The 25,981-nt window shown below is 40.3% G+C and overlaps 1 protein-coding gene across 2 annotated transcripts; it reads left to right on the top strand.

Annotated features, from left to right (window-relative positions):
• Nucleotides 1–2,972: 2,972 nt before the first annotated feature.
• On the top strand, nucleotides 2,973–21,274 carry MORF4L1 (mortality factor 4 like 1). Of its 2 annotated transcripts, XM_081124786.1 has the most exons (13): nucleotides 2,992–3,222; nucleotides 7,154–7,200; nucleotides 8,161–8,228; nucleotides 12,083–12,199; nucleotides 13,484–13,570; nucleotides 14,604–14,684; nucleotides 15,093–15,118; nucleotides 15,783–15,871; nucleotides 16,991–17,092; nucleotides 18,256–18,344; nucleotides 19,242–19,414; nucleotides 19,699–19,783; nucleotides 21,037–21,274. In XM_081124786.1, exons 1-13 carry the CDS (start codon nucleotides 3,183–3,185, stop codon nucleotides 21,119–21,121), a joined length of 1,089 nt encoding a protein of 362 aa, XP_080980912.1. In that variant the 5' UTR covers nucleotides 2,992–3,182; the 3' UTR covers nucleotides 21,122–21,274. The 2 variants fall into 2 exon arrangements, with proteins under 2 accessions (XP_080980913.1, XP_080980912.1); XM_081124787.1 differs by lacking the exon at nucleotides 12,083–12,199 and having other exon boundaries at nucleotides 2,973–3,222.
• The last annotated feature ends 4,707 nt before the right edge of the window (nucleotides 21,275–25,981 follow it).

The following is a 25,981-nucleotide window of genomic DNA, read 5'->3' as shown; positions in this document are numbered from 1 at the left end:
GCCATGTGAGGATGAAGGCAGAAATCTGGGTGATGCTTTTACAAGCCAAGAAACGTCAGGGGTTGCCATGCCAGCAAACTACCAGAAGCTGGGGGAGAGGCATGAAACAGATTCTTCCTCATGGCCCTCAAGACAATGATTTTGTTGTGTAAGCCAGTTTGTGGTGCTCTGTTATGGTATCACTAGGAAACTGATACAATCAGTGTTCTACTGGGAGGCAATTTCGATTTGAATGTTTTTATACCTCATATTAAGTAATCGTTATCAAAAGTCTTAGGCAAAGCAGTGGGGAATGGGCAGATAAGGGACTGAGGTGGGAAAGGGACTTTTCACTGTCTTCATTTTTTTGTTTTGTTTAAACAGATTTTTTTGCCAGTTGGAAAACAGGAGGAAAGGCATTTTATTTATTTTTTAAATATTTCTTTATTGATTTCAGAGAGAGGAAGGGAGAGGGAAAGAGAAAGAAACATCAATGATGAGAGAGTCATTGACCGGCTACCTCCTGCACTCCCCCAACTGGGGGTCCAGCCCGCAACCCGGCATGTGCCCTGACCAGGAATCGACCACAATCTCCTGGATCATAGAGGCCAATGCTCAACCCATTAGCCATGCTGGCCAGGTGCTCACTATCTTCATTTTTATATATTTTTTAAAATTTGAATTGAAACCGGACAATGAATTGGTCCAGGCTGCCTGTCACTACTTAAGCCGATTAAGCAGAGACAGGGTTGAATTGTATATGAGCGTTTATTATAATAATGCCGGCACTATAGGAGAGCAGGAGGATCATCCGCGTAAAACCTGCTCTTCTCACCCCCACATAAGCCAGCCGCTTATATTGGGTAGACGGACAAAGATTACATGGGAAAGTAGGAATTACAGGCATGGGGGAGTAGGCAAAATATAATGCTAACAGGTTACAGGCAATTCGGGCTGGGGGGGTTGCAAAGGGTGGGCGCCTCCAGAACCCCATTGTCTTGGGAACAAGGTTGTTAATCTTTCCAAGACGATAGGCAGTTCTCAGAGAAGGAGAATGGACTGCACCCCAAGGTTAACTTCCATGTCCGGGGCGTACAACTCCCAGCCAGGTCCGAATGTGCTTTCTCTAATCAGAACAGAACAATCCTGGTTAACAGGGCATGATTAATATTTCTTTACAACTACAGCTAGTCTCCACTATTCTGTTTCTGCCCTTAAGAAAGTGATTGATTATTGAATTATTTTGAAGTATTTGTGTTCAAGAAAGTTTTAAAGAGTTTACTGGGGTCACAAAGAGGCTCCGGCCCCTTTTTGGATATTCTGAGGACTGGGACAGACAAGACGGTGTATAGACAGATGGAATGAGTGTTCTTGGGCGTCTGTGTTCAACGAAGGGCTTGTGTTAAACGGAAGATTGAAGGACGAATTGGAGCCAGAGAAATCCAGAGGGGTCTGGAAGTGGTGGGGGTGCAGAGCAGTTGAGAGGAGGGTTTAAGAAAGCCATGGAAACAAGAGTAAGGCCTAGAGGAGGTTGGGACCACTTGTGGAAGCACTTTGGGGCACGTTAATATGAGAAGCATTCAAACCTGCAGAGAATTTTTTATAAGTTTATTTGAGCCAAACTGAGGACAGTTGCTGGGAAGCAAAATCTCAATTTTGGATTGAGAAAATGCTCTGGGGAACGGCTGTTTTGCAATTTATTTTATGCATTACAATCAAGGGAGGCCTGAGGCGCAAGGGGGTTAGAGGAAATCCTTTGATGACAGATTAGGGAGGCAGGAGAAAGCAAAGCAGGAAAATCTCTCGGATTAGATAAAAGGTAAAAATCAAATAAAACACAAACTTCTTTCATATTGGTGGGTATAGGATAATTAACACAATAACAACAATGAAGGGTTTTGTGGTCTCTTGGATGGTGCAGTAATTGTGCCCTGAGGGGGTCTGGAAAAAAAGGAAATTACACCACATTACAAAGATATGTTATCTCAGGTGCAAAAGAACAATAGGTTCAATTATGGTAAAGATTGCCTTGTCTGGGAAGATACCAGCCTAGGGCGGGACTACTAGCCATGACTGGCTTTTAGCAACAAAGTTTTAATTTCGCACCATCCTATGTGGTTCCTTTCAGAGTTTGAGGCCACCACCTTGCAGGCCTCCCCAAGCTTGCCAGCTTTAGTAAGGGGCCCCTTTTTATTTTATTTATTATGATTACTTTTTAATGTTTTTATTGATTTCAGAGAGAGGGAAGGACAGGGAGGGAGAGGAACATCAGCGATGAGAGGTCAGCTGCCGCCTGCACGCCCCCGACCGGGGATGGAGCTGGAAGCCCCGGCACGTGGCAGGACCAGAATCCCAGCGTCACCTCCCGCTTGGTGGGTCACCGCGCAACCCCTGGGCCACGCCGGGGCAGCGCGCCCCCTCCTTTTATCCTCCACAGGCTTTTATTCTCCTGTCCGTTGGTCAGGCACGCAGCCTTTCCGTGCAGTTCTCCCTGTACACCGGTGTGCCGCTGAGTGTACGCCCGGTAACGATTCACAGCACTGGGTGCCCGGGGCTGCAGGAGCGGGCGCAGCGGCGCCCCACTTGGGTGCTGTGCTCGGTGGCAGGCAGCGCTCCATGGTCTCCAAGGCCGAGCTCGCGCCTGCACCCTGTGGGGTCCGATCTGACCCCTGGGGTCCGCAGGCCGGGAGGACCAGCAGGGGCCGGCGGATCGCGGCCGGGCCGCGGAGCCACAGCGCCTCCCCATGCGGACTTTTCCTCGCAGGCCGCCTCCCGCCCCATCATGGTTGCCCGCGTTGTCCGCCGGACTGCACAAGGCGCCTTTCCCGCTCTGCATCGCCTCCCGCGCCGCCTCCCTCCCGCGCTCCGACACCGCCTAGAACCCATCCGGGCTTCACCCACCCCAAAAGGATGGGGGATGGGAGCGGATGAAAGGGGGACTCCTCCCAGCACGCGCGGCTGGGAACTACCGCTCCCGGCATGCCCTGGGCGGCGCGGCGCAGAGGCGCATGCGCGGCTGGGAGCGGTTGGCAACGCGGCTGCGCACTCGCGGCGCTGTGAGGTGTTTGGGCGCCGGCAAATCGCGCCCGGGATGTAGAGCTGGTGCTGCCCACGGCGTCTGACGCGGAGCTGGGTGGGGTAGCGAGTGGGGGGCGGTAGTCGGGGTGGTGGGAGAAGGAGGAGGCGGCGGCGAATCCCTATAAATGGCGCCGAAGCAGGACCCGAAGCCTAAATTCCAAGAGGGTGAGTCTGGGCCTTGGGCGAGGCAGCTAACGGCGGCGGGGCGGCTGGGCGGCGGGCGGGCGGCGCGGGGCTGGCGGCGCTTTGTGCAGAAGCGCATTGCGGCGCGGGCGGGTCTGGGCGCGGCCGGGCAGAGCGCTTTGTGAGCTCAGGGCGGTAGCGGCGCTGGCGGAGCCGAGGAGGCGCGGGCGCGCCGGGCCTCCCTCGGCGTCTGTTGTGAGGCGGCGGCGCGGCCGAGGGAGCGGCGGTGGGAGGGCCGGGCGCCATGGCGGCTGAGGCGGCGTGGCCGCGGGGAGGGGCGCGGGCCCGCCGCGGGCAGACAACGGCTGGCGCCGTGGGCGGCCGCGAGCCCGGGGCGGCGGCAGCGACGGGGAGGCGCGGGGCCCGGGCGGGGCGGGGGGGCGCGGGCGGGCGGGAGAGCCGCGCCGTGAAATGGCCGCCGCAAGATGGCCGCCGGCGTCTCCCCGCGGCCACCTCGGCGGGCGGGCGGCGGCCCGGGCTTTGTGCTGTCTGCGGGCGACGCTCTGCGCTCGGGACCGCCGAGGGCGCGCTCGCGAGGCTGCTGCTCGTAAAAAGATGAGGAGAGCCACTTAAACGCACTGTTACGAGGCCTCGGTTTACAAGTCCCGTTGCCTTCCTGCCTCTCTGTTAAATACCCCGGTTGATTGGCTAATTGCAATAACGTTTGATGAACAGTGATTTTTTTGAAAGCCCAGTCAGTTTTTATTAATTGGCTTTTGATCGACGAGGCTTTTGGCTGACGGTAGAAGAGGCTGCCGCCCCCCCCGGGGGGAGGGAGCTCTTTAATTTCACAGTTACCGCCTCCGTTAGTGTGTATTAAAGGGGAGGCCTCGTCGTAGACCAAAATGGAAGTAAAAGGCTTTAAAAGTCCCTTCGTTGCTATGGTGGAGGTATGTGCTAGTTACCGTAAGTATTCAGACGCCTGCGAAAATTTTTTTGTAGTAGAATTTTCAAACTTGAATGTGCTTTAGAATTACTTAGAGAGTAATATATCCCAAAGCCAAGTATATTATGACTCTATGGAGTATTTAAGAATTTTTTGAGGGCTTTTTTTAAAAATAACGATTGACCCTTTTGTTTTTTTTTTTAACTTCTCACCCGAGGGTATTTTTTTCCATTGTTTTTCAGAGAGAGTGGAAGGGAGGGGAGAGCAAGGGAGGGAGAGGAGGAGGGAAACAAACATGGATGTGTCTCGCGTAGATTGGCTGCCTCCCCCGTGCCCCCCCACCGGGGCTCTTCAGGCCGAAAGCCGCGGCTCTAACCCCTGAGCGAGCGGCTCGGGAACGATGGACTCTTAATACCTTTCTTCCACCTTGAGAAGCTGCCTGCCTCCTATGGATTTGTTTTTCTTACTAGGTGTTTCAGACCAGGGGTTCTTAATCTTTAGTCAGTGGGTGTAATTCAGAAGATTCGAGAACTTGGGGCGGGAAAAATAATTTATTATCTAACATTGAATATTTCAGTTAGGGGTGAAGTGCTCCCCCCAAAAAAAACAACAAAAAACCCCAGTAGTAGTAGCAGTATGTGTTGGTATTCCGGCTTTGCAGTTGTGGAATATACATGCTCCCCATGACTTCAAATTACTCTTATCAACTGAGTTCACGTAATGTCATAAAACATAATATTTAAAATGCTTTACTAACAGTTTCCGTATAGTTAGTTCCCTTTGTAATACTTTTTTTTGGTGTATTTATAAGAACATTCTAGGGAAAGGCCTGTAGGCTTCACCATACTGTCAAGGGTGTGACACAAAAAGTTAATATCCCCCCGTAGGAGGAAAATCGTCTGGCCTTACCATCACTTTCCAGATGTTTTCTACTCTTGTGTCAAAGCTGAGTTGCTTAACCATTATTAAATAATAATTATTTATATGACAAGTTCAGAGGATGCCTTGTAAGGAAAAAGGAATAGCCTGACAGAATTGTAATGAAACACTGCAGCAGAATTGAGCTTATGTAATGGTGGAAATATGAATTACCAGAAATAGTATTTTTTTCATAATTCCTTTAATTCGAAAGTTTTTCTCATTTAATAAAGGTATAACATGTTATATAAGTAATTTTTAAGCACAGTGACTGTTTTGCACTGGACTTGGTCTTCCACTTGAAATTCCGTCAAACCATAGTGTAAAGAAAACTGTTGGGCATCTAGCCCATTGTCAGAGGGAGGGCCTGTTGCCTTGTCAGGAATTAAGAGACTGGCTGAAGCTGGCTTTGAGTGATAATCCTGGTAAGGGAGGATGGTGAATTGGAATTTTACTAACCTTGAACTTGAGAGCATTGGGCAGTTACCTTTGTTCTTAGATATTAGAAAGGATTAAGAGTGGAGAAGGTTTTTTAAAAAACATATCTAATACAGTGGTTTGTTCTTTCCCCAATTACCGGACTTTTTCTCCACTTCATGAAAATCAGGCATTTGTTATCCTGGATCATACTCCTCTCAGCCAGCCTTATATTTTTTTCGACAGAATATTAGGGCCATGTACCCAGAATGGAGGTCTAAGGCCTTTAGCCTCAGTGCAGTTGTCTTTGGCAGCAATAGCCAAAAGGATGGGGGAGTAAGGCCATTTTTAGGGTGCCTTTAAAGTTGCCTGCAGAGAAATTAAGAGACACAGATCTGATCTTTGGTGCTATTAACTCTGTACCTTATCTGTATCCCCATGGTCTCCTTGCCCACGGTACTCAACAATGGCTCTAGCCCAGATCTCCTCAGGTCCAGACGTGTACTCAACTGCTTACTAGACGGCTCCTTTTTGGATGTGCTGTAACCACTGACATATTCCAGGATTGATCTGAAACCCCCTCCCTCCGTTTCCTGTTCTGGTTAATGCTCCCAGCAGCCTGGAAGTCATTCTAAACTCTGTACATTTGCTTAGCTGTCCTTTTACTTCTGACTACTTTGGGTTCAGGCCCATTTAGCTTACCCCTGGTTGACTGCTTTCCCTTTTTCCAGTCTCGAGACCACTTTAAGCTCTGCATAGGCTTAGCGACCCCAGGCGGTGGTTCTTCAGAATGGACCTATGCAGTAAAGGCAGCAGTAATTTTTTAAAACAGTGAAACTTCTATAGTCTTCAGAATTGAGCTGGGTAGGCTGTTTTAATTTAATTTTAGAGGTAAAAGAGCTGACTGTATTGGACTGCTTTTGTTGCCTTGTGGGTCTGTTGAAACCAAGTGGAGAAATGTTTCTACTACAATAAAATGTAATGTTTAATGTTGAAGTACTGCAAAGAATTGCCTGCTTGATTGGTCTGGCTAGCAGGTTGGCTTCCAGATATTAATTTGGTCTCTTACATATTATTTAGTCTTGGAAGTCTTAATGGTAGGTTCAACAGAGAGTGTAAGTTCCACAGATTAGAATTATTGTGTAATTCTTCGTTCACTGAAGCAGCCTTGTGCCCAAAACGTCGTTGAACACACTGAAGTCATGAATACGAACCTCTTTAAAAACAAAAGGCACCCAGCCGTTTCTCATGCACATTGAAATTTTAATGTATAGATTATTTTTTTTTAATTAATAAAAGGGTTGGAAGTGGAGATACAGATTGAGCATATGGTTTTAAACTTGGGATACATCTTTAAAGTTGTTTTTGCAGATATACATTGAAAAACAAAACAAAACCTGCCAATAGGTAGTTACAGTAGGTTTTATTTGCTTAGTGGGTAACAGATGGTTTGATGATTTAAATAGATTGACATTCCAGTACACTGTTTTTGTTATTTACATCAGATACTAGGGTGTTTTTGTTGTAGGGTACTTACTGTTGAAGTTTGATCTGAAGTGTCAGTCCATACATAGCCTTTCCCACTTTCCTGATTTTGTGAGGAAATACCATAGTTCACGTGTGGTAGCTCTCAGGTGTGAATTTTCTATGTGAAGGGAAACTGCAGTTAACCCATTACTCTTACTCTTACAGGTGAGCGAGTGCTGTGCTTCCATGGGCCTCTTCTTTATGAAGCAAAGGTATGAAACCTGTTTTCCTTTAGGAAGTTACGTGGAACTGCTGGTTAGATCTGACTTTACAAGTTACCTTTTCCATAGGTTTGTGGAATTCCTCACCTTCTATTACTGGGTGTTCTACTGCTTGCTTCTGCTTGCTTAGTGTATCAAATAAAGCATGCTGTCTTGCCCCATTCACCCGGTAGTTGGAAATGATATTTGAGGGGAAAGACAGAAGATTGATTATTGATGGGAGCAGTAGCATTGTGTAGTTAATGACTTGTGAGAAAACACTACCAATGCCAATTTTATATGCAATTGCAGTATACTGAGTAAGCTCTGAGCTGATTAAATTACGTTAAAGGTAAAGGCTAACATTAAAAATGAGTATATTTAGCTTTCATTTGTTGGTTTGTGTGGCAAAGTTTGAGTCCTGAGGGGCTCCCTTTCTTCCATTGGTGTGTGCTCAGATTATAAAAAACTGATTTTACATTTAACCATAGGTGAATGGGATAATGCATCCCAATGTAAAAAATATTTCTAGTGTTTTCTTTCTGTTAACTTTTTTAGGACAAATATTAGGACTTGACTCTTTTTATTGATTTTTAGAGAGAGAGGAAGGGAAAGGGAGAGAGTTAGAAACATCCATGAGAGAAACATTGATTAGTTGCCTCCTGCATGCCCCGTTGGGGATGGAACCTGCAACTTGGGCACGTGCCCTGACTGGGAATTGAACCAATTACCTTATGCTTATGGTGCTTTGCTTTGTTGAATTGACTGACAATTTGGCAATTTTATGACTCTTAATACTTACACAAGTTTAAATAATGTTCTTTTAGAGAGTCACATTTTGGGGGGTTCATTTTGACCACCAAAGAGTTTAAGTTTCAAGAGTGTCTTTGAAAGATTGGATATTTTAAAAATCATCCAGGTAGTCTCTCTTCTTTAATATTTCTAAGTAAAATTTTTTCTTCTTTATTTCAGTGTGTAAAGGTGGCCATAAAGGACAAACAAGTGAAATACTTTATACATTACAGTGGTTGGAATAAAAAGTAAGTATTAGATCTTTGAAAGCAGTCTTTTATTTATAATCCACAAAGTAACTTATGTCATAGACTGGCACAAGCATATGCTTCTTAATTCTTGTACAGTTTTAACATACATTTTGCAGCAAGGGTGAACCATTTCATTTGAGTATGATGGAAATGCAATAGAAATTAGGGCGTGCAGCCATTTTATTTTAAAGTCTTTGGAGTATTTCTTGTGTTCTAGTTTAATGCCTGATAATCATTAGTCAACCAACTGCTTTCTTTTATTGGTTTTGGTGTATTTTATTTTAATTTTTCCATCACCATTTACTCCCTCTATGCCCATTCCCACCACTCCCAGGATCACCACACTGTTGTCCATGTCCTTGACTTTCTTTTTTGCTCAATCCCTCCACCCCACTCCCCCAACACCTCCCGGTTTTGGTACATTTTAGGACAGCTTGATGTTTTTAATTTTTTATTTTTGCCTTAGCACAAACTCAGTAACTATGTATGTTCTATCAAGCCGTTATACTCAAAGCGAGTTGGATTTTTCTGCCTAGAAAGGGAAGGATGAAGGTTATCTGATGTGGAAGTGTGTTCCAAACTTATGTTCTAACCAACTTATGTTCTGAACTTTAAAAAAATTCTTTTTAAATATGTTTTTATTGATTTCAGAGGCCGGGGGCAAGGCGGGGCAGAGAAACATCAGTGAGGAGAGAGAGACATCACTGGGCTGCCTCCTTCGTGCCCCCTACTGGGGATCAAGCCTGAAATCTGGACATGTGCCCTGACCAGGAATCAAACTGGGACCTCCTTGTTCATGGGTTGACGCATAAGCACTGAGCCACACCGGACTGTTCTGAGCTTTGGGAACATAATTATTGCTGACAGAATGTGATTTCATTGGTTTCAGGTTTTTTTGTTTGTTGGTGTGTTTTTTTAAATCCTCATCCAACGATGTTTTTTCCATTGCTTTTCAGAGAGAGAGGGAGGGAGGGACAGAGAAAGAGAGTGAGAGACATTGATTGGTTGCCTCCTGCCGAGGATCGAGCCTGCAACCAAGGTACGTGCCCTTGGCCACAATCGAACCCAGGACCCTTCAGTCCTTGGGCCAGTGCTCTAACTACTCAGCCAAACTGGCTAGGGCATATGTTTCAGTATTTACCATATGATTTAATACTGATACAGGAATTTAATTGCAGGACTTAATTTTCTACCCTGAAGAGTTTAGAGTGTTTTTTTTTTAAATGTTTTTTTTATTGACTTCAGGGGGGGGGGCAGAGAGAGAGAGAGAGAGAGAGAGAGAGAGAAACATCAATGATGAGAGTCATCAATTGGCTGCTTCCTGCACTCGTGTGTGTGTGTGTGTGTGTCCGTGTGTCCGTCCCACCCCCCCCCATTGAGGTCGCAACCGGGGCATGTGCCCTGAATGGGACCTCCTGATTCATAGGTTGATGCTCAACCACTGAGCCACCCTTGCCAGACTAGAGTATTTTATTTTATTTTTTTAAGTAGTGGTGTATTGATTTGTTACTGGGAGTGGACAATGTACAGAATGGACACATTCCAGAATATCCAGCTAGTGGAGCTCTTTTTCAGTGATGGGTATTTCTTCTTGGGGTCCACAAATACCACATCTAATAACTTACTTTTGGTGCTTATAATTGAACAGCCTGTGATTTTTACTATGAGAGATTTTAAATTACTTTTATTAATGGTGTTTTATCCATCAAAGATAGCTTTGCCAGAAAGTATAGTTGTTTCGGAGTTATTTTCTAGCAACTTTTAATGCTTTGTGTTACCTGAGCTGTGCTTTTGGTACCTGGTTCTCCATGTGAGCAGTGCCATCTGATTTGTCTAGTACTTTTGCTGTGAAAGGAGGTTTTCTCAAAAATGGTTACTGACTTTGGTCTTTTTTCTTTTTTTTAAAATTTATCTTTATTGTTGGGAGTATTACAGATGTCCCCTTTTTTCCCCCATTGACCCCTCCACCCTGCCTGACTTTGGTCTTGTTTCATGCAGTTCCCTACCCATGTGACCAACCCAGCTGGTTATATCTGTTAGAAAAAATTTTCACAAATGCTTTTAGCAAAATAATAAAAAAAAAAAAATCAAACTCTTAACTTTTCATTAGTATAATTGTAGAAAGGTGGAAATTTAAACCTGTAAGAGCACATTCTTACAACTTACCGATCCCCCCCCCCCCGTTAATGATAATTGAAATATTTCTAACTTTGATAGGTAGGTAATACTAGTAACTCAATACTGTTAGATATGGACATAGCTTTTGGGCTTAACTCTTTCATGTGTAATAGATATTTTGCGTAAAACTACGTGTAGATATGTGTATAACTTAAAGACTGGGTTTTAAGTGGCATTTACAGTTTGTAAGAAATTGTGAAAATATCAAATTCTTGTAGTTTCTCATTTCACTGCTTCAAAATAAACATAACATTTTTTTCCTTTGTAATATCATAGTTCACTAACACCAGTAAATGATAGGCTGCATAGATTTTGTTTTATTTTGTTTCCAACTAATTTTATATTAAATAATAATTGGCCCTCGGAAAAAGAAGAAATGGCACTAAATATTAGAGATCTTTATTAATATCTCTGTAGATATATTGAGGAATATTAATATACTGAGGTGTATGTTTTGTCATTGATTTGGTATGTAGACAAATATATGTAATTTTGAAAATTTTCATTTTAGTATTTAGGGAACCCTTTAAATAAACCCATTTAGCAAGCGGGGGAAGTCATTCCAATGCCTAGCATGTGTGTCAGGTTTTTATTTAGTGCTGTGTAAGCAGTACAGTGAATCGTGGCTTTGGGAATTCCTTACAGGCTACCTCTATCTAGTTAGCTAGCTAGCTAATTAATTTTTACAATCCTCACCTGAGGATATTTTTTCCATCGCTTTTCAGGGGGGTGAGGGAGAGAAACATAGATGTGAGAGAGGCACATCGATTGGTTGCCTTCTGCACATGCCTGAGCAGGGCTGGTGATCAAACCCCACAACCCTTTGGTGAGATGGGCCCATGCCCTAACCATTGAGCCACACCAGCTGGGGCCAAGCTACCTTTAAAAAATTCTGTGATTCTTTTATGCTTAATCTATACATAAAAATTTCTGAATGTTTGGCCTTTACTGCCCTAGTAGTGATGGTCCTCAGAGCAAAAGATGTCACTTAATTTCCCTGTGGTTTAGTAAGAGTTTTCAGCTCCTGGCATAAAGAAACTCTAGAATTGATTTGGGTTTTAGATCAAGGTACTTTTTTCATTAAATTTTTTTTTTTTAATTTTTAGGTTGGGAAGAGAAACATCAGTTAGTTCTTCGACTCATCTATGCATTCATTGGTTGATTCTTGTATGTGCCCTGACTGGGGATCAAACCCCCAACCTTGGCATATCAGGATGGTCCTCTTAACCAACTGAGTTACCCAGCCAGGGCCCAAAGTGCTTATTTAGATGCATTCTATGTCAGGGGGGGTAGTTTCTAAAATGAACTTTGTAATAAGTAAAAATTGACATTACATAGTCAATTACTCTCTCCCTTTAATTGAGAGAGAGTTGGAATAAATATAAGTAGATACATAAATAAAATCCTCATTATGAAAATGGTTTGTAGGATATCTTTTAGAAAATTATACAACAAAAGCTCAGTCTCCAAATTGGAGTTTTCTTAAACTTCAGTAAATTTATATATGGTTTTTAAAAGTACAGTAGGTAAGAGATGTCTAAATTTTCAAAAACCTTATTGCAATTTGTTGACACAGACATTTAAGTAATCCATTTGTAAATAAATCTTAAAGCTTAAGCTAAATTCTGCACCTAGTTTACTGAGATTACTTTGTACTGTGCTGTCTGTATCAGAAGTGCTGTGAGGCCCAGGCGCTCTGAAAAAACTTTGAAGACACGTGAGGATATTGTAGCCCTTTTTCCTGTTCCTGAAGGAGCTCCCTCAGTACACCACCCCCTCCTGACCTCTAGGTAAATGCATGTTTTAAAGTTTTTTCTAGGAAATCATATTGAGGATTGCTTCTTATTTATTCTTCTTTTGACTATCTTACATAAGAGGTCAGAGGTGGGAAATCATTAAATAAAAGACTTTGAGGATACATCTAGTTGTGTCACTAAAGGAGCTCCATCAGCAGGAGGAAAGAGTTGCTTTGTGTGAGAAATTAAGCATTCCCTAAGAAATAACCTTGTTTTGTTTTCCCCTTTGGGAAAACAGACACCAGAAGTAATGTTTTTTTTTTCGCTTTTTTAATCCTCACTTGAGGATATGTTTTCTCATTGATGAGAAACAAACAAACTGATTGGTTGCCTCCTGCATACTCTCCAACCCAGACTGGGGATCACCGCCGCTACCCGGCTGTGTGCCCTGACCGGGAATTGAACCCGAGACTCTTTGGTGCATGGGACGGCACTCTTAACCACTGATCCACACAGACCAGGGCTGAAATCCTGTTTTGAAGGAGCTTTTATCTAACTGCTGGAATGCCTTAGCAGGTTGATATTTTAACAGAGTGGGTGGTTCCTACCTTTGATGTTTAGAAAGCCATCTTTTCTGTTATGCTTGGAAGACAGTGTACCATTTGCAAGTGAGTGAAGGTTAAAGATGGTGTTCTCTGATAAGCCGTTGTGTGTAATGACTTAGAGTCCTAGCCGAGTCCCTCTAGATGGGAGAGTGTTGTATATCTCCTAATACGTTTCTGGCATACCTTGAGTGTTTATGTTTATTTTTGTGTCAAACTCTGAAGTGTTTTACGTGTATCACATAATGCTTATAACAGTCCTGTGGCATTGGTACTATTATTCCCATTTTACAGGTGATGAAACTAAGGCACAGAGTTCTGTAACTTTGCTGTTACACACAGCTAAGTAGCCAGTTAGTTTCAGTTTTTCAAAAAGTCAGTTTATTGTCTCCTGTGCGTCTTTTTTTGAAATTAAAATTCTTTAAGGTATATTTATTCTGTAAAGATAATTTTTTAGGGACTCTTCTGTTAAATGCCATACTCTTACGCACTTTTGAAAAATGATTTGAATAATTTGCTTTTGGACTCTGGCAGTTTAGATTTGGACTGTTGCTTTTGAGAATATGAAGTTTATTTCCTTTATAGAAGAGAGATTTTTATTTTAGTTGATAGTGAATTTGTAGCTCCAGTTTATCCAAAGTCTTGTCTCGTGGATCTCTAAAAATAATTAGAGGACAACAGTCTGAGTAAAAATGAAAATATTTTTGAATGATGTTTTAACTTTTCTCTCTTTCAGTTGGGATGAATGGGTTCCAGAAAGCAGAGTGCTCAAATACGTGGACACCAATCTGCAGAAACAGCGAGAACTTCAAAAAGCCAATCAGTAAGTTTGTCTTGCAACATGAATACAAGGAAAAATGCCTGTAAATTATTTTTTTTAAATGGGGTTAACAATGGAAATCATGTTGGCTGCCTGGCTATAAAATGATTCCTGGCACTTGTCAGTTGCTGTGTTATGACCTTGACTTCAAGTAATCAGAGAAGCCTTTCCTAGGAAAACATGTAGCACACCTGTTATTTCTTGAATCTGTCCTAAGAGGTAGGTAGAAAACAATGTTAGTTGAAAGTTCAGTAATTGGCAAACTCATTGCCATCTTCTCTCCTGGGCTCTGTAGAAGGTATAGTTGTGAGAGGGGGCAGAACAAGGACAAGAGGCATCCCCATAATTGTCCCTCATTTTTGGAAGCACATTGAGGAAAGGAACCTAGAAAGACTGGGTGGTCTGTAGGGTAATTGTTTTCTTTTAATTTCAAAGCTGAAATGTATGTCAAAATTGAAATGACAGAAGAGGTCAAATAAAATGTTGGGATTTGTGAATTCCAAAACACAAATGAAGTTTTTAGTTATGTGAGACACTATCTATTATAATCATTTTTTACTACATTTATTTATTTATGTAAAAATTTTAAAAAATATATCTTTATTGATTTCAAAGAGGAAGGGAGAGTGGGGGAGAGAGTTGAAACATCAATGATGAGAGTCATTGATTGGCTGCCTCCTGCATGCCCCCTGGCTGGGGTTCCAGCCCGCAGCCCCGGCATGTGCCCTGACCAGGAATCGAACCTCGATCTCCTGGATCCTAGGTTGATGCTCCAAGGCTGGACCATGGCCAGCTGGCCTACGTTTATTTTAATTTTGCTAGATAAACAGAGCCAAATCTTCCGTCTTTTACTCTTCTTGAATTGTTTCATTTTTGTAAATATATCTAACTTGTTAAAAACCATGTCTCAGAATATATATGTATAGGCTTGGGACCTTAATTGGAATATAAATTTCAAAATGGAATCATGCTGCCACAATTTATTTATTCTGTGTGAGTACTCATTTTGTGATGACTATTGCAATTATTTTTGAAGGGAGCAGTATGCAGAGGGCAAGATGAGAGGGGCTGCCCCAGGAAAGAAGACATCTGGTCTGCAGCAGAAAAATGTTGAAGTGTAAGAAACTCTATCTTTTGTTTTGATTTTGCCCACTGTTTCTAAGTGAAATTCAAATACTATATCAGGATTTATTGAAAATAGAAACTGGAATATTGTAACTTTTTTTTGTTTTGTTTTGTTTTTGTTAATCGTCACTGGAGGATTTTTTTCCTTTTTTTTTTTTTTAAGAGAGTGGAAGGCAGGGAGGGTAGAGGAGGGGGAGAGAGACAGACAAACATCAGCGTGGAGGGAGATGTGATTTTAACCAGCTATCAATGAAAATCCTCTGTCTGATCAGGAAACTATTTGTTGCCTGATTTTATTGTTCAAGGCAGTATTTCTCTAGGAATTTATCCCTGATAAAAGGGAATTAGAAACAGGCAGTTTTACTAGCAATAATTATTTATTTTTCTTTTTTCTTTTCAGGAAAACAAAAAAGAACAAACAGAAAAGTAAGCATATTAATTGTTAAAAATATTTTATCTTTACAATACTGAATTTTAAATTGACTTAAAATTAAGTTATAAAGTTTAGAGTAAGCTTATGTTTATCGGTGGTCTCAAATATGAATCACAGCATTATGATAGTTATATAGTAGTGCAAACCTAACTGATTTTTTTTGTGTGTTTTGTTTTGTTTTTGTTAATCCTCACCCAAGGACATTTTTTCCACTGCTTTTCAGAGAGACAGCAGAAGGGAGAGAGAGAAACATCGACGTGAGAGACATATCGATTTGGTTGTCTCCTGCACGAGCCCTTGACTGGGAATTGAACCCGAGACCCTTCGGTGCGAGGGTCGATGCTCTAACCCCTGTGCAGCGTTGGCCAGGGCGATACTCTTTTCACCATGGAGAAACCTCTAAGCATTTATTATTTTCATGTTCTTAATTCTTAATGACTAACCCTGGAGATAACTTTTTAAAAGAGATGTAAGGTGGCTGTATTAGAGCTGTGCATGAAAGTTGTTTTTGGTAGGAATAGGATTCTTTAACATAGATTCAAGTAACACCTATGTAATGGAAAAATGAAAGGTAGGGTGTGCTATGAGACACTATTTTTCTTAAAAATTTCTCATTTAATACGTTAAAAATCTCTTCCTCACTTTCAAATTTTATAGCACCTGGAAATGGAGATGGTGGCAGCACCAGTGAGACACCTCAGCCTCCTCGCAAGAAAAGAGCTCGAGTAGATCCTACTGTTGAAAACGTGAGATTTTCCTTAACTTTATGAATAGCATGTTAGAATTTTTAGTCTCACTCATGTTACAACACAATAAATACTCAGAGCTTTGAGTCTCAAAAGCACTGCTAACATGGTTAGCTACTGAAATGAAAATATTCCTTTTGTTTGGCTACAGGATATATATACACATACATACAAATATATTTTTCTACTTGTAACACTAGGTATGTCCTTGTTAGATATCTCCCCACCCCCCAGCTTATCATCAGATATTTGTTTATGAGCTCTGTGTTCATGTACAAGACAAGACTAAGTGTTCCTGTGGTGTTGAACTGGGCATCAGTTCCTTGAATAATGTAGTTTTGTTAAGACATTGTAGAGATGCCGTAGGAACTTAACTTTTGTTTATATCAATTAGCCTGTGGTCCAATTGGTTTTATTATACGTAGTTTTGCTTTGAAATCAGAGAACATATTGATGCCATTGAGAACTTGCTGTATAGACTTATCAGGTCGCTTTCAATGGCTTAGTGTGTCCCAAGGTAACTTAATAAATCATAAAAAATTCCATGGAAAACTATTCCGTGTGTGTGTAATAGCTTTGAGTTCTTACTGATAGCCTTATTTCTTATTTATTGTAACTTCCAAAATTATGAATTGTAACTTTGAAAGCAGGGTTATTATCTTTAACTGACATTTTATATTTCTGAAGCTGAGGTTATAAAGCAGTGGCATACTTATAAAGTGGTATGTTCTGAAAATCAGGCACCTTTGAGTAGTTATTGAAAACTTTAAAGTCGTAACTTTAAGATAGTTGTGTTTGGCATAGTCATTGAGTATCAACAAATATGGAAACACTAATAAAAGCACAACAAATGAACACTAAAAGAGTGGTCATTTAAAGATTTGTTAAAGAATCTTTGCCTTTACATGAAAAGGCACTGAATAGATCAATTTTCTATAAGATGTTCCCATTTCCCATAGCCAGCTTTATGGTCTTGTCACAGTTTTGAAATGATAATGAGGCAGCCTGTTGGAGTAACTAAAGAATTTATACCTAGTTCCTCAAGGTTGAAAAAAGCCCTTTGAAACTAGCAATTAGCAAGAAAAGACATTTTAAAATACTTTCCCGTTTTCCAATTAGGAGGAAACATTCATGAACAGAGTTGAAGTTAAAGTAAAGATTCCTGAAGAACTAAAACCATGGCTGGTTGATGACTGGGACTTAATTACCCGCCAGAAACAGGTAACTTGAAAGCTGCACTGATTATTATCTGTATGTGTTCTTTCTAGTTTGAAAAAAAACTTTTAAAGGGGAAAGTTGTATAGACTAGAATATTAAAGAGATGACTGATGAGTTTTAATTCAGAGATTGACCAGTGTTATCATCAGGTAGAGTAACTTGGAGAGGAATGAAACAAAGGACAGATATAAAAGTCCTTGAGTTTATAAATGATTAAAAACAGGAAGGGATAATTCATTTTTGGAAGCTGTTAGAGCAGGAATCATCATTCTGAAAATTGGTAAAGACAAAGAAGCGTGTGTTTCCTGTTTTACTATCATCAGAAAGGGGGCATCCTCACATGTGTCCCGGCTACTGGAATGTAATAGGAAGCACACAATGCCATCTGCAAGGTATTCTCGGCCTCCCAAAGAACCAGTCGAGTTCCTAGGTCTAATTATTCGTGTGCAGGAAATGGGGGCATTGTGAGGTGCCTGTGTAACACCACAAGGGTACTCCAGAATGATAAACTCTGAGACAAATGAACCGTTGTCTTAAAACAAATGACATGGGCAGGGCGGGGAAGAGTAGGGCCTGCTTGAGTATTATGAGACTTAAGAGAATGGTCATGTACAATATGTGGACTTCATTTGATCCTTGATTTGGGTCTGGCTAAACTGCAAGAATTGAAACCTTGGCTCTACCGTTTACAATCTGAGTTAGCACAAGTTAGGTGTATTTTAGTTTCCACATTTAGTGGGGTAATGACACCTACCTCAGAGTTGATATGAGGATGAAAAGAAATTGTTCATGCTTCAGACAGTCTGGCACATAATACACACAACAGTAAATGATTGATAAGGTGGAGGTAAAGTTATGTGGCGTGTTCCACAGATAGTGGTGGTTTATGTGTGTTCAGTAGGTCACCAGTCTTTGGAGCTGTGCTATTCAATATAGCGGTCGTTAGCCATGTTTGGCCATGTAAGTAAAATTAAATTTTTAGTTCCTTGGCCACATTAGCCATGTTTCAAGTGCTGAACAGTGCTTTTTCCTATTTCATAATACTATTGGGTGATTTTTAATCATTAAAGCTTTAGAAAAATTACATTAAAGCATTAAAGCTTCATCAGTGTGATTTTTCTTTTAAAACAGAATACTAGTATTCAAGTGTGTTTTTGTTTTTATAGCTCTTCTATCTTCCTGCCAAGAAGAATGTGGATTCCATTCTGGAGGATTATGCAAATTACAAGAAATCGCGAGGAAACACGGATAATAAGTAGGAATATACACGTTTGAAGTATATTCAAAGACACCTTTTTTCTAAATATTCTTATTTTTAAATTATCTGAAATGTGTACCTACCTTAAAACAATACTATCAAACACTAGCAAAGTAGAATACCATTGTTTGACACGGGTTTAGCTGACAAACTTTTTCTTACAGGGCCATATAGTAACATTTCAGATAAAATTGAAGCTATTGTATGTAAATACATATATAGCCATTTAAAAAACAATCCTTTCAAAATGTAAAAACTGCCTGCTGGGCGTGGCTCAGCGGTTGAGCGTCCACCTAGGATCCAGGAGATCCAGAGTTTGATTCCCGGTCAGGGCACATGATCCCCAGCCAGGGGCATGCAGGAGGCAGCTGATAAATGACGACACTCTGACCATTGATGTTTCAACTCTCTCTCCCTCTCCCTTCCTCTCTTTGAAATCAAAAAAGATATATTTAAAAAAATCCTTTAAAAAAAGTAAAATGTAAAAACCACTTTTAGCTGAGGGCTGTAGTTTGCTCAGTATTAATTTTTTTTGCAGAGTTGTGGTTTTTTGCTCTTGTTAAATCCCTTTTTAAAAAACCTTCAGTAAAGATTCATCCTCATTATCAGTTCAACCTTTAACTTAATCCCTTATACTCATGTTGGTTGGATTAATCCTCATCTCAGTTCTTTTCAGTGACTATTTTGGAAGTAAATTATTTTTCCCCAGCCAGTGTGGCTTAGTGGTTGAGCATCGACCTAGGAACCAAGAGGTCACTGGTTTGATTGCCAGTCAGGGCACGTGCACAGGTTGCAGGCTTGATCCTTAGTAGGAGGCGTGCAGGAGGCAGCCAGTCGATGCTTCTCTCTTACTGATGTTCCCCTCTCTCTCCCTCTCTCTTCCTCATTAATCAGGGAGTATGCTGTTAATGAAGTCGTGGCGGGGATAAAGGAATACTTCAATGTAATGTTGGGCACTCAGCTGCTCTACAAATTTGAGAGACCGCAGTATGCTGAAATCCTCGCAGACCACCCTGACGCACCCATGTCCCATGTGTATGGAGCGCCACATCTACTGAGATTATTCGGTAATATGCCATTTAGAAAACAATTCAACTTTTTTCCTTTGGGCCCTTAATATTCTTGTCTTTCCTTATTGATATCAAGGAGTAACATAAAATAACATTCTGAAAAATTGCATTTCAAGTTGAACTTCCATTTAAAATGACAAATATCGAACTTTAAAAGTTAAGAGTTTCTAAAATCACATATTTTAAAGCAATTGGTGATGGTTGCATTTGCTCACATAGTTAAAATATGCTTATAGTGCTACCTTGGATGTAAGTTTGATTAAATTATTTTGTTTAAATAGTTCGAATTGGAGCGATGCTGGCCTATACACCTCTGGATGAGAAGAGCCTTGCTTTGTTACTGAATTATCTTCATGATTTCCTAAAGTAAGTCTGAGGGTTTGCTTGACATTAAAAACAAGAATTGGTATAATCTACTAAAAATTACTCTTATGATAGATTGACACTATAGATACTAAATATAAAACAATGCATAAAACAATGGTATTGGTACAGGAGTAGATATGTTAATGGAACAAATTAAGTGCAAATGTATGGGAATATCACTCATAGTGGCATTAGTAATACGGGGAATGGTGGAGTACTCAAGAAATAGGAACAACTGACTAGTCTTTGGAAGAAAACAAAATTAAAGAGCCACACTGCTGTCATGCATCAAAATTCTAGATGAATCAAAAATGTAAACTATTAAAATAATGAAGGAAAATGTAGGGCAATATTTTTATGACTTTTGTAGTGAGAATGGTCTTTCTAAAAATTAAACCTAGTGATAGAGGAAATGATTGATAAATTTGACTACAAATATTTAAAATTCTATGTTATAAGAATATGCTCTTAAAAATGACGGGACTAGATGTTCCATATATGATAAAGGACCTGGTACCTTTAATACACAAAGAAGAGTTTGCAGTAAGGAACAGATGAACAAAGCACTGATAAGTAGGACATTAGAAATTCAAAGACATTGAAGTACAAAAAAATGTTCACTCTGACTGGACAGTTATGCTTCTGGGAACTTACCCTGTAGAAACACTTAAATGCACAGTGATTTCCAAGCAGGTTGTAATGGAGAGTAGGTGTGATTCCCCTCATTTGTAGAGAAACGTTTTTAATCTTTGGAAAAGGTCTAGAGAAGTCTGGTTTATCCTTAGCAATGGGTTATTTCTTGTGTGTGGTACTGGGAGGAAAGGTTGAAGTTTTCCATTTCTTCTTGACTCATTTCTGTATTTGAGTTTTCTTAAACTAACACCACATATTTTATAATAAAATATTTAAAACTGCAATGTGAGCCTGGGAATCAGCTTTATAGTTTTAAAGAGCTAAAGAAAACACCAAAATGTTATTTGAGGGTAACTCCACCTGTTTTCTTAAAAGATAATAGTCTCAACTCAAGTCAGTATCCTGAAGATAACTCTTCTCAGTGTTTTGAAATACGGGGAGTGATTCAGGACTTCGTTCCTTTATGCGTTGTCATCTGGTGTATCACACTATTATCTGAGTTGTAATTACATCATTTTACTGCAAGGTTGTGATTATTTTCGTATAAAGAATGTTTTGTTTGGCTTGTCTGTCGAGGTATATTTCTTTTTTATTTGTAATGAATGACATTTTATTTTTAGATACCTGGCAAAGAATTCTGCGACTTTGTTTAGCGCCAGCGACTATGAAGTGGCTCCCCCCGAGTACCACCGGAAAGCTGTGTGAGGCGCTTACTTAGCTTACGTTTGGATCTGTGACACGTTTCTGTTCTTAGTCCTTCTCTTGTACAAATGATGTACTTTGAAAATGTTAGTGTATAACAGAATCGATGTTTGTTTCTGTTTGATTTTAAACAGAAAATAAAAGGGGTTACAGCTCCTTTTTCTTTCCCTTTTTTTCATTTCAAAGTTGCTACCAGTGTATTGATGGACAACGGAGGGACATACTGTAGAGTGTTCTATTGCCTAGTTGACAAAGCTGCTTTTGAATGCTGGTGGTTCTACTCCTTTGACACTACGCACTTTTATAATATGTGTTAATGCTATATTACAAAATGCTCTGATTCCTAGTGCCAAAGGTTCAATTCAGTGTATATAACTGATCACACTCATCCATTTGTACTTCTTTTTTTTATTGGTGCTTACAGTAAAGAGCTTATCCTTTGCAAGTCATCCACATTGTTCCTTAGGCATTTTATCTTTGCTCAGATTGTTGAAGAGTGGTGGCTTGTTTATGGTTTTTGTATTTTTGTCTAATGCACGTTTTAACATGATAGACGCAATGCATTGTGTAGCTACAGTTTTCTGGAAAAGCCAATCTTTTAGGAATTGTTTTTCAGATCTTCAATAAATTTTTTCTTTAAATTTCAAAGAACAATGTGCTTGTGTGGATGCATTACACAACCTTTGTATATTGTGTATTCCCTCTTGTATTTAGACTGATCTCTGAGGTGGTGGCTTGATTTTCTTGTTTGGCTTTTATGCAATGAGAAGTTTGGCTTCAGTACCGTCCTCTAATCTCAGCAGTTTTGGCAGTTTGCTCTCAAGTTCTGTTAAGTTCTGGCTAAGAAGTTAGAGGTTCACACTATGATTATTTTTCCTAAACTATGATTAAATTTGAGCATTAAGGGAATTTTCACCTGTGACAACTTTCTGTCAATAATTGTTTAGTTAGGGTGTTTATCAACATTCACAATGCCTAAAAGTCAGGGGTTTTAATTCTTTATTAAGACCCCCTCCCCCCTTTAAATACAGCACATAAGGAGAACATGAAAGATTTGCCCCCCATTGATGCTAAAGAAGGCATTATCATCCCCAGACATTAAATATGTGTTTTTTAGTATTTTTTATTTAGTAGTAATTTTTTTTTAAATCGATTTTTAGACGGGGAGAGAGAAAGATGCATCAATGTGAGAGCATCCACTGGCTGCCTTTTGCATGTTCCTTACTGGGGATCGAGCCTGCAACCCATACAGGGTGGGGCAAAAGTAGGTTTACACTTGTTTGTATGGACAGTAATGCAATCATTAATAAATAATAAAAGAAGCCTTGGTCAGTTTTTCTCAGTGGTTAGAGCGTCAGCCCATGGACCAAAGAGTCATGGGTTTGATTCCTGGTCAAGGGCTTATACCTGGGTTGCAGGTTCAATCCCCCGCCCTGGTTGGAGTGTGTGTCAGAGGCAACCAGTTGATGCGTCTTCCTCACATCCATGTTTCTCTCTCCCTCCCTCTCTTTCTCTAAAAAATCAATGGAAAAAGTACCCTGGGTAAGGACTAACAACAACAAAAACAAAACAAAACAATAATACAAGAATAAACTGTTTTCACATACAGCTGTAAACCTATTTTTGCTTCACCCTGATTTTATAATTATACTAATATGCAGTTTTTTAAAGTTAAGTTTCCAAACCATTGTTGCTAAAATGGCACCTTATGTAATGCTTTAGTACGGTCTTAGTAGCACTCAATATATACATGTATGGAGAAATAGATTTATGAAGTTGTAGGCTTTAAGTTTATTATTAGGGGTAACATATACACATGTGAAATAGTTGTGGAGCTTTGGCACACCCATCCATTTGTGTGTATCATTACCATGCCAGTCCCTTGTTTACATGTTAGGCATTTTAAAAAAAATTTTGTCCTATTTAATCAGTTGTGATATTTTCACGGTTTTGAAATTAGTTCCTCAAAATTGAGACACTTTGCTCTTGCCTATTCCCTCTCCTCTTTTTGGCTTTTGCTGAGTGTGATTTTGTGCAGCGCTGTAACTGCCGTTGGTCTTATAGGCATTTGTTACTAGCCGCCACTTTGCAGGGCGCATTACAAGCAGAGTCAAGGTTGCCTAGGTCACCCCTAACCCTTCCCATTCTCCAGCCACACAGACATCCGTTCATTCTCAGAGTCTTATTAATTCTCAAATAATTTTCCTTTCTATCTCCCCCCCCGGTGTCTATCAGAGTGTGTTTTTTAATAGTTTCCTAGTCTTTACATTTTCCTACTGCCCCCCCCAAATTCGTTCTCCTACTGCTGCCAATATTGTTTAACACAATTGTGCTACTTCCCTCCTTAAGACTTTGTTTTCTCTTTGATAGTGTTTGAATTATGGGAGTGAAGTTGGGTTAGGTTAAGATTCACTCTTAAATAATACCACCTTTTTCTTCACTTGACTGTGGGGTTGTTGTTTGTTATTTTGTTTGTTTGTCTCTAGGCTTGCTTTCAGATGCTGTTCAATGCAAAAAGCAAGTGGATAGATAACAGTATTACAGTGTATTAAAAATACCATATTTCAGGGATTACGTACATACGGTGGTTTTTTTTTAAAAGGTCTGGAGACTTGTTTCAGAGCAGTATAGGAGTTGCAAATGTGTCATTTGAAAACTCCCACTACAGAATGCGTAGAAATGCAAGATCAATTATATTACTTCCTTGTAAATATGTAGATGGGCACAAAAAGAGACTAAAAAAGTTCAAACTCCCAAAGTTTGTCTACCCTAAATCTAGATAACAGGAATATTGTATATAACGCCTCTCTCAAATAATTGAAGAGAAAAAGAATTGTAAACATGAGAAAAGGAATGAGAGGGACTTCACAAAGGCACCATTGTAAAGTAATGGCACACTTGGTTATTCAGGCCAACCTACCACTGAGGATTCTAGGAAATGTGCAGAATTGTGAAATGTGCGTGAAGACATTGGAGACATATGAAGCTGGGGAAGACTTGATAGGCCAGGATCTGAGGGAAGACAGTCCCAGGGATGGAAGCCCATGTTTAGTGCTGCCTTTATCTTGCAGGTGTTAAGGTCATTGTGCGCCTGACAGACTGACTGGTGCTTTTGACAATCTCACTTGGGCTAAAGGACATGAAGTCGGGGGCCTGCCAAGGAATTAGGACCCCACAAGGTTATACCTTAGGGATATGGGTGAGTGAGATGTCATTATTTCTTCAAAGAATTCGCAAATATAATGTTCACATAAGAACAAAGAAGTACGTGAGACAAAGAATAAAGAACAGAGTCTCTGAGAAACAGACTCAGGATACCAAATGATCCTCGAACACCCTGAGTCATTTTTTTAATAAAAGTCATTCACATATTGGAGTTATAAGACACTTTAAAGAACGATGCCTACCATATTCAGAGAGAGGTATCACAGTTGAGAATTTCAGCAGATAACTTAAAACTAAAAAGGAGCCAAATGGCAGTTATAAAACTGGAACATAGAATAGCTAAAATAGGGATTTAATAGACTAGACGCAGCTGAAAAGAAGTACACTGGAAGATAGGTCAGCAAGAAATAAGTGTGTAGAGGGCCAGAGACAAAAAGCTGGAAAATAAGAAGGTGATAAAGGACAAAGAATGTGATAAACCGATTTGGTCATGTCTAAGGTGGTAAGGGTTACAGAGAGAGAGGGGCAGAGGAAGAATAGAGATTGCTGCCAATGTCAAGTCTAAAGATTCAAGAAACCCTCTGAATTTTTTTTATTCCCCAAATTCTAAACGCAGGAAACATTGTTTAAGAAATAAAAAGTTTCAAACAAAGCTGGAAAAATAGATCAGAATTTACAAGCAACCGAAACTGGGGAAAGATAATACTAGAGGATATAGTATAGAAAGTTGGGGAATTGCATAAAGAAGTAAAGCTCAGAGAAAATGATAAATACATGGGACTTTAATGTTACTGTATAAAAGTTATCTCTCGTGTTACTCTAACACTTAGTTGACTTAAAATGGATTTATTTCTCATGATTCTAGGGTTTTGCTGGGCTCAGCTGGGCAGTTCTGTTGTGCTTTTGTGGGGTCACTTTTGAACTAGGTGATCGGAGATAAACCCATGAGAATTCATGGGCTTGCTGCCACTTTGGTGATTTTTCTAGGGGTGCAGTGGTCTGGAGCAAGTTGGGATGTTCCCATCCAGATTGATAAGCCAACCTGCTGCTGCTTGTACTGCTCACCATGACACCTAAGGCAGGGCTTACATGCTGGACCTCTTTGCGTTGCGAGGCTTCTCAGACCATGTTTGAGTGTTAGTGTTCTGATGACCTACTGAGGAGAACCGAAAAGGCTGCCTAGAAAGAGTTCTCAACAAGGACTCTAAAAAGCTTTTGTTTATGTGGGTTATATATGTTGATATTTACCATGTTAAAAATTAAAGTGAGAAATTTAAAAAATTTGTGAAATACACACTACCATAAATAGCATATTTGTCATTATTTTCCAAAAGAAATTCAGGAGAGAAAGGGCATTGTTCTATGTTTTTGCAAATAATAGACAACTCTGTCCTGCATTCATTGTTTTGGTTGCAGTACATTGTTTTGGCTGAGATACCTGAAGAAAATGCAGCCTTACACAGAAAAAGGGGTATTTTAATAGTTGTTTCAGATAATTGGGATATTCTTTGAGACTGCACCAAAGCTAAACAGTTGGTCATTTCTTAATGTTTCTTAAAGGTTAGCTGCAATGGGGAATGTGAAACCCTGTGAATTTTTTTTGCTCTATGTTGAAATCCTTTAGTCTTTGGATGCTAAACTTATTTATCGTTTTATAACTGCATTGGTCACTTAGAAAATATTGGTTCACTGAGTTAA

The sequence above is a fragment of the Miniopterus schreibersii genome (genome assembly GCF_964146895.1).
Source record: "Miniopterus schreibersii genome assembly, chromosome: 22".
Lineage (NCBI taxonomy): Eukaryota > Metazoa > Chordata > Mammalia > Chiroptera > Miniopteridae > Miniopterus > Miniopterus schreibersii.
The sequence above is the reverse complement of the archived record's forward strand: the minus strand, read 5'-3'. Positions and strand labels throughout refer to the sequence as shown.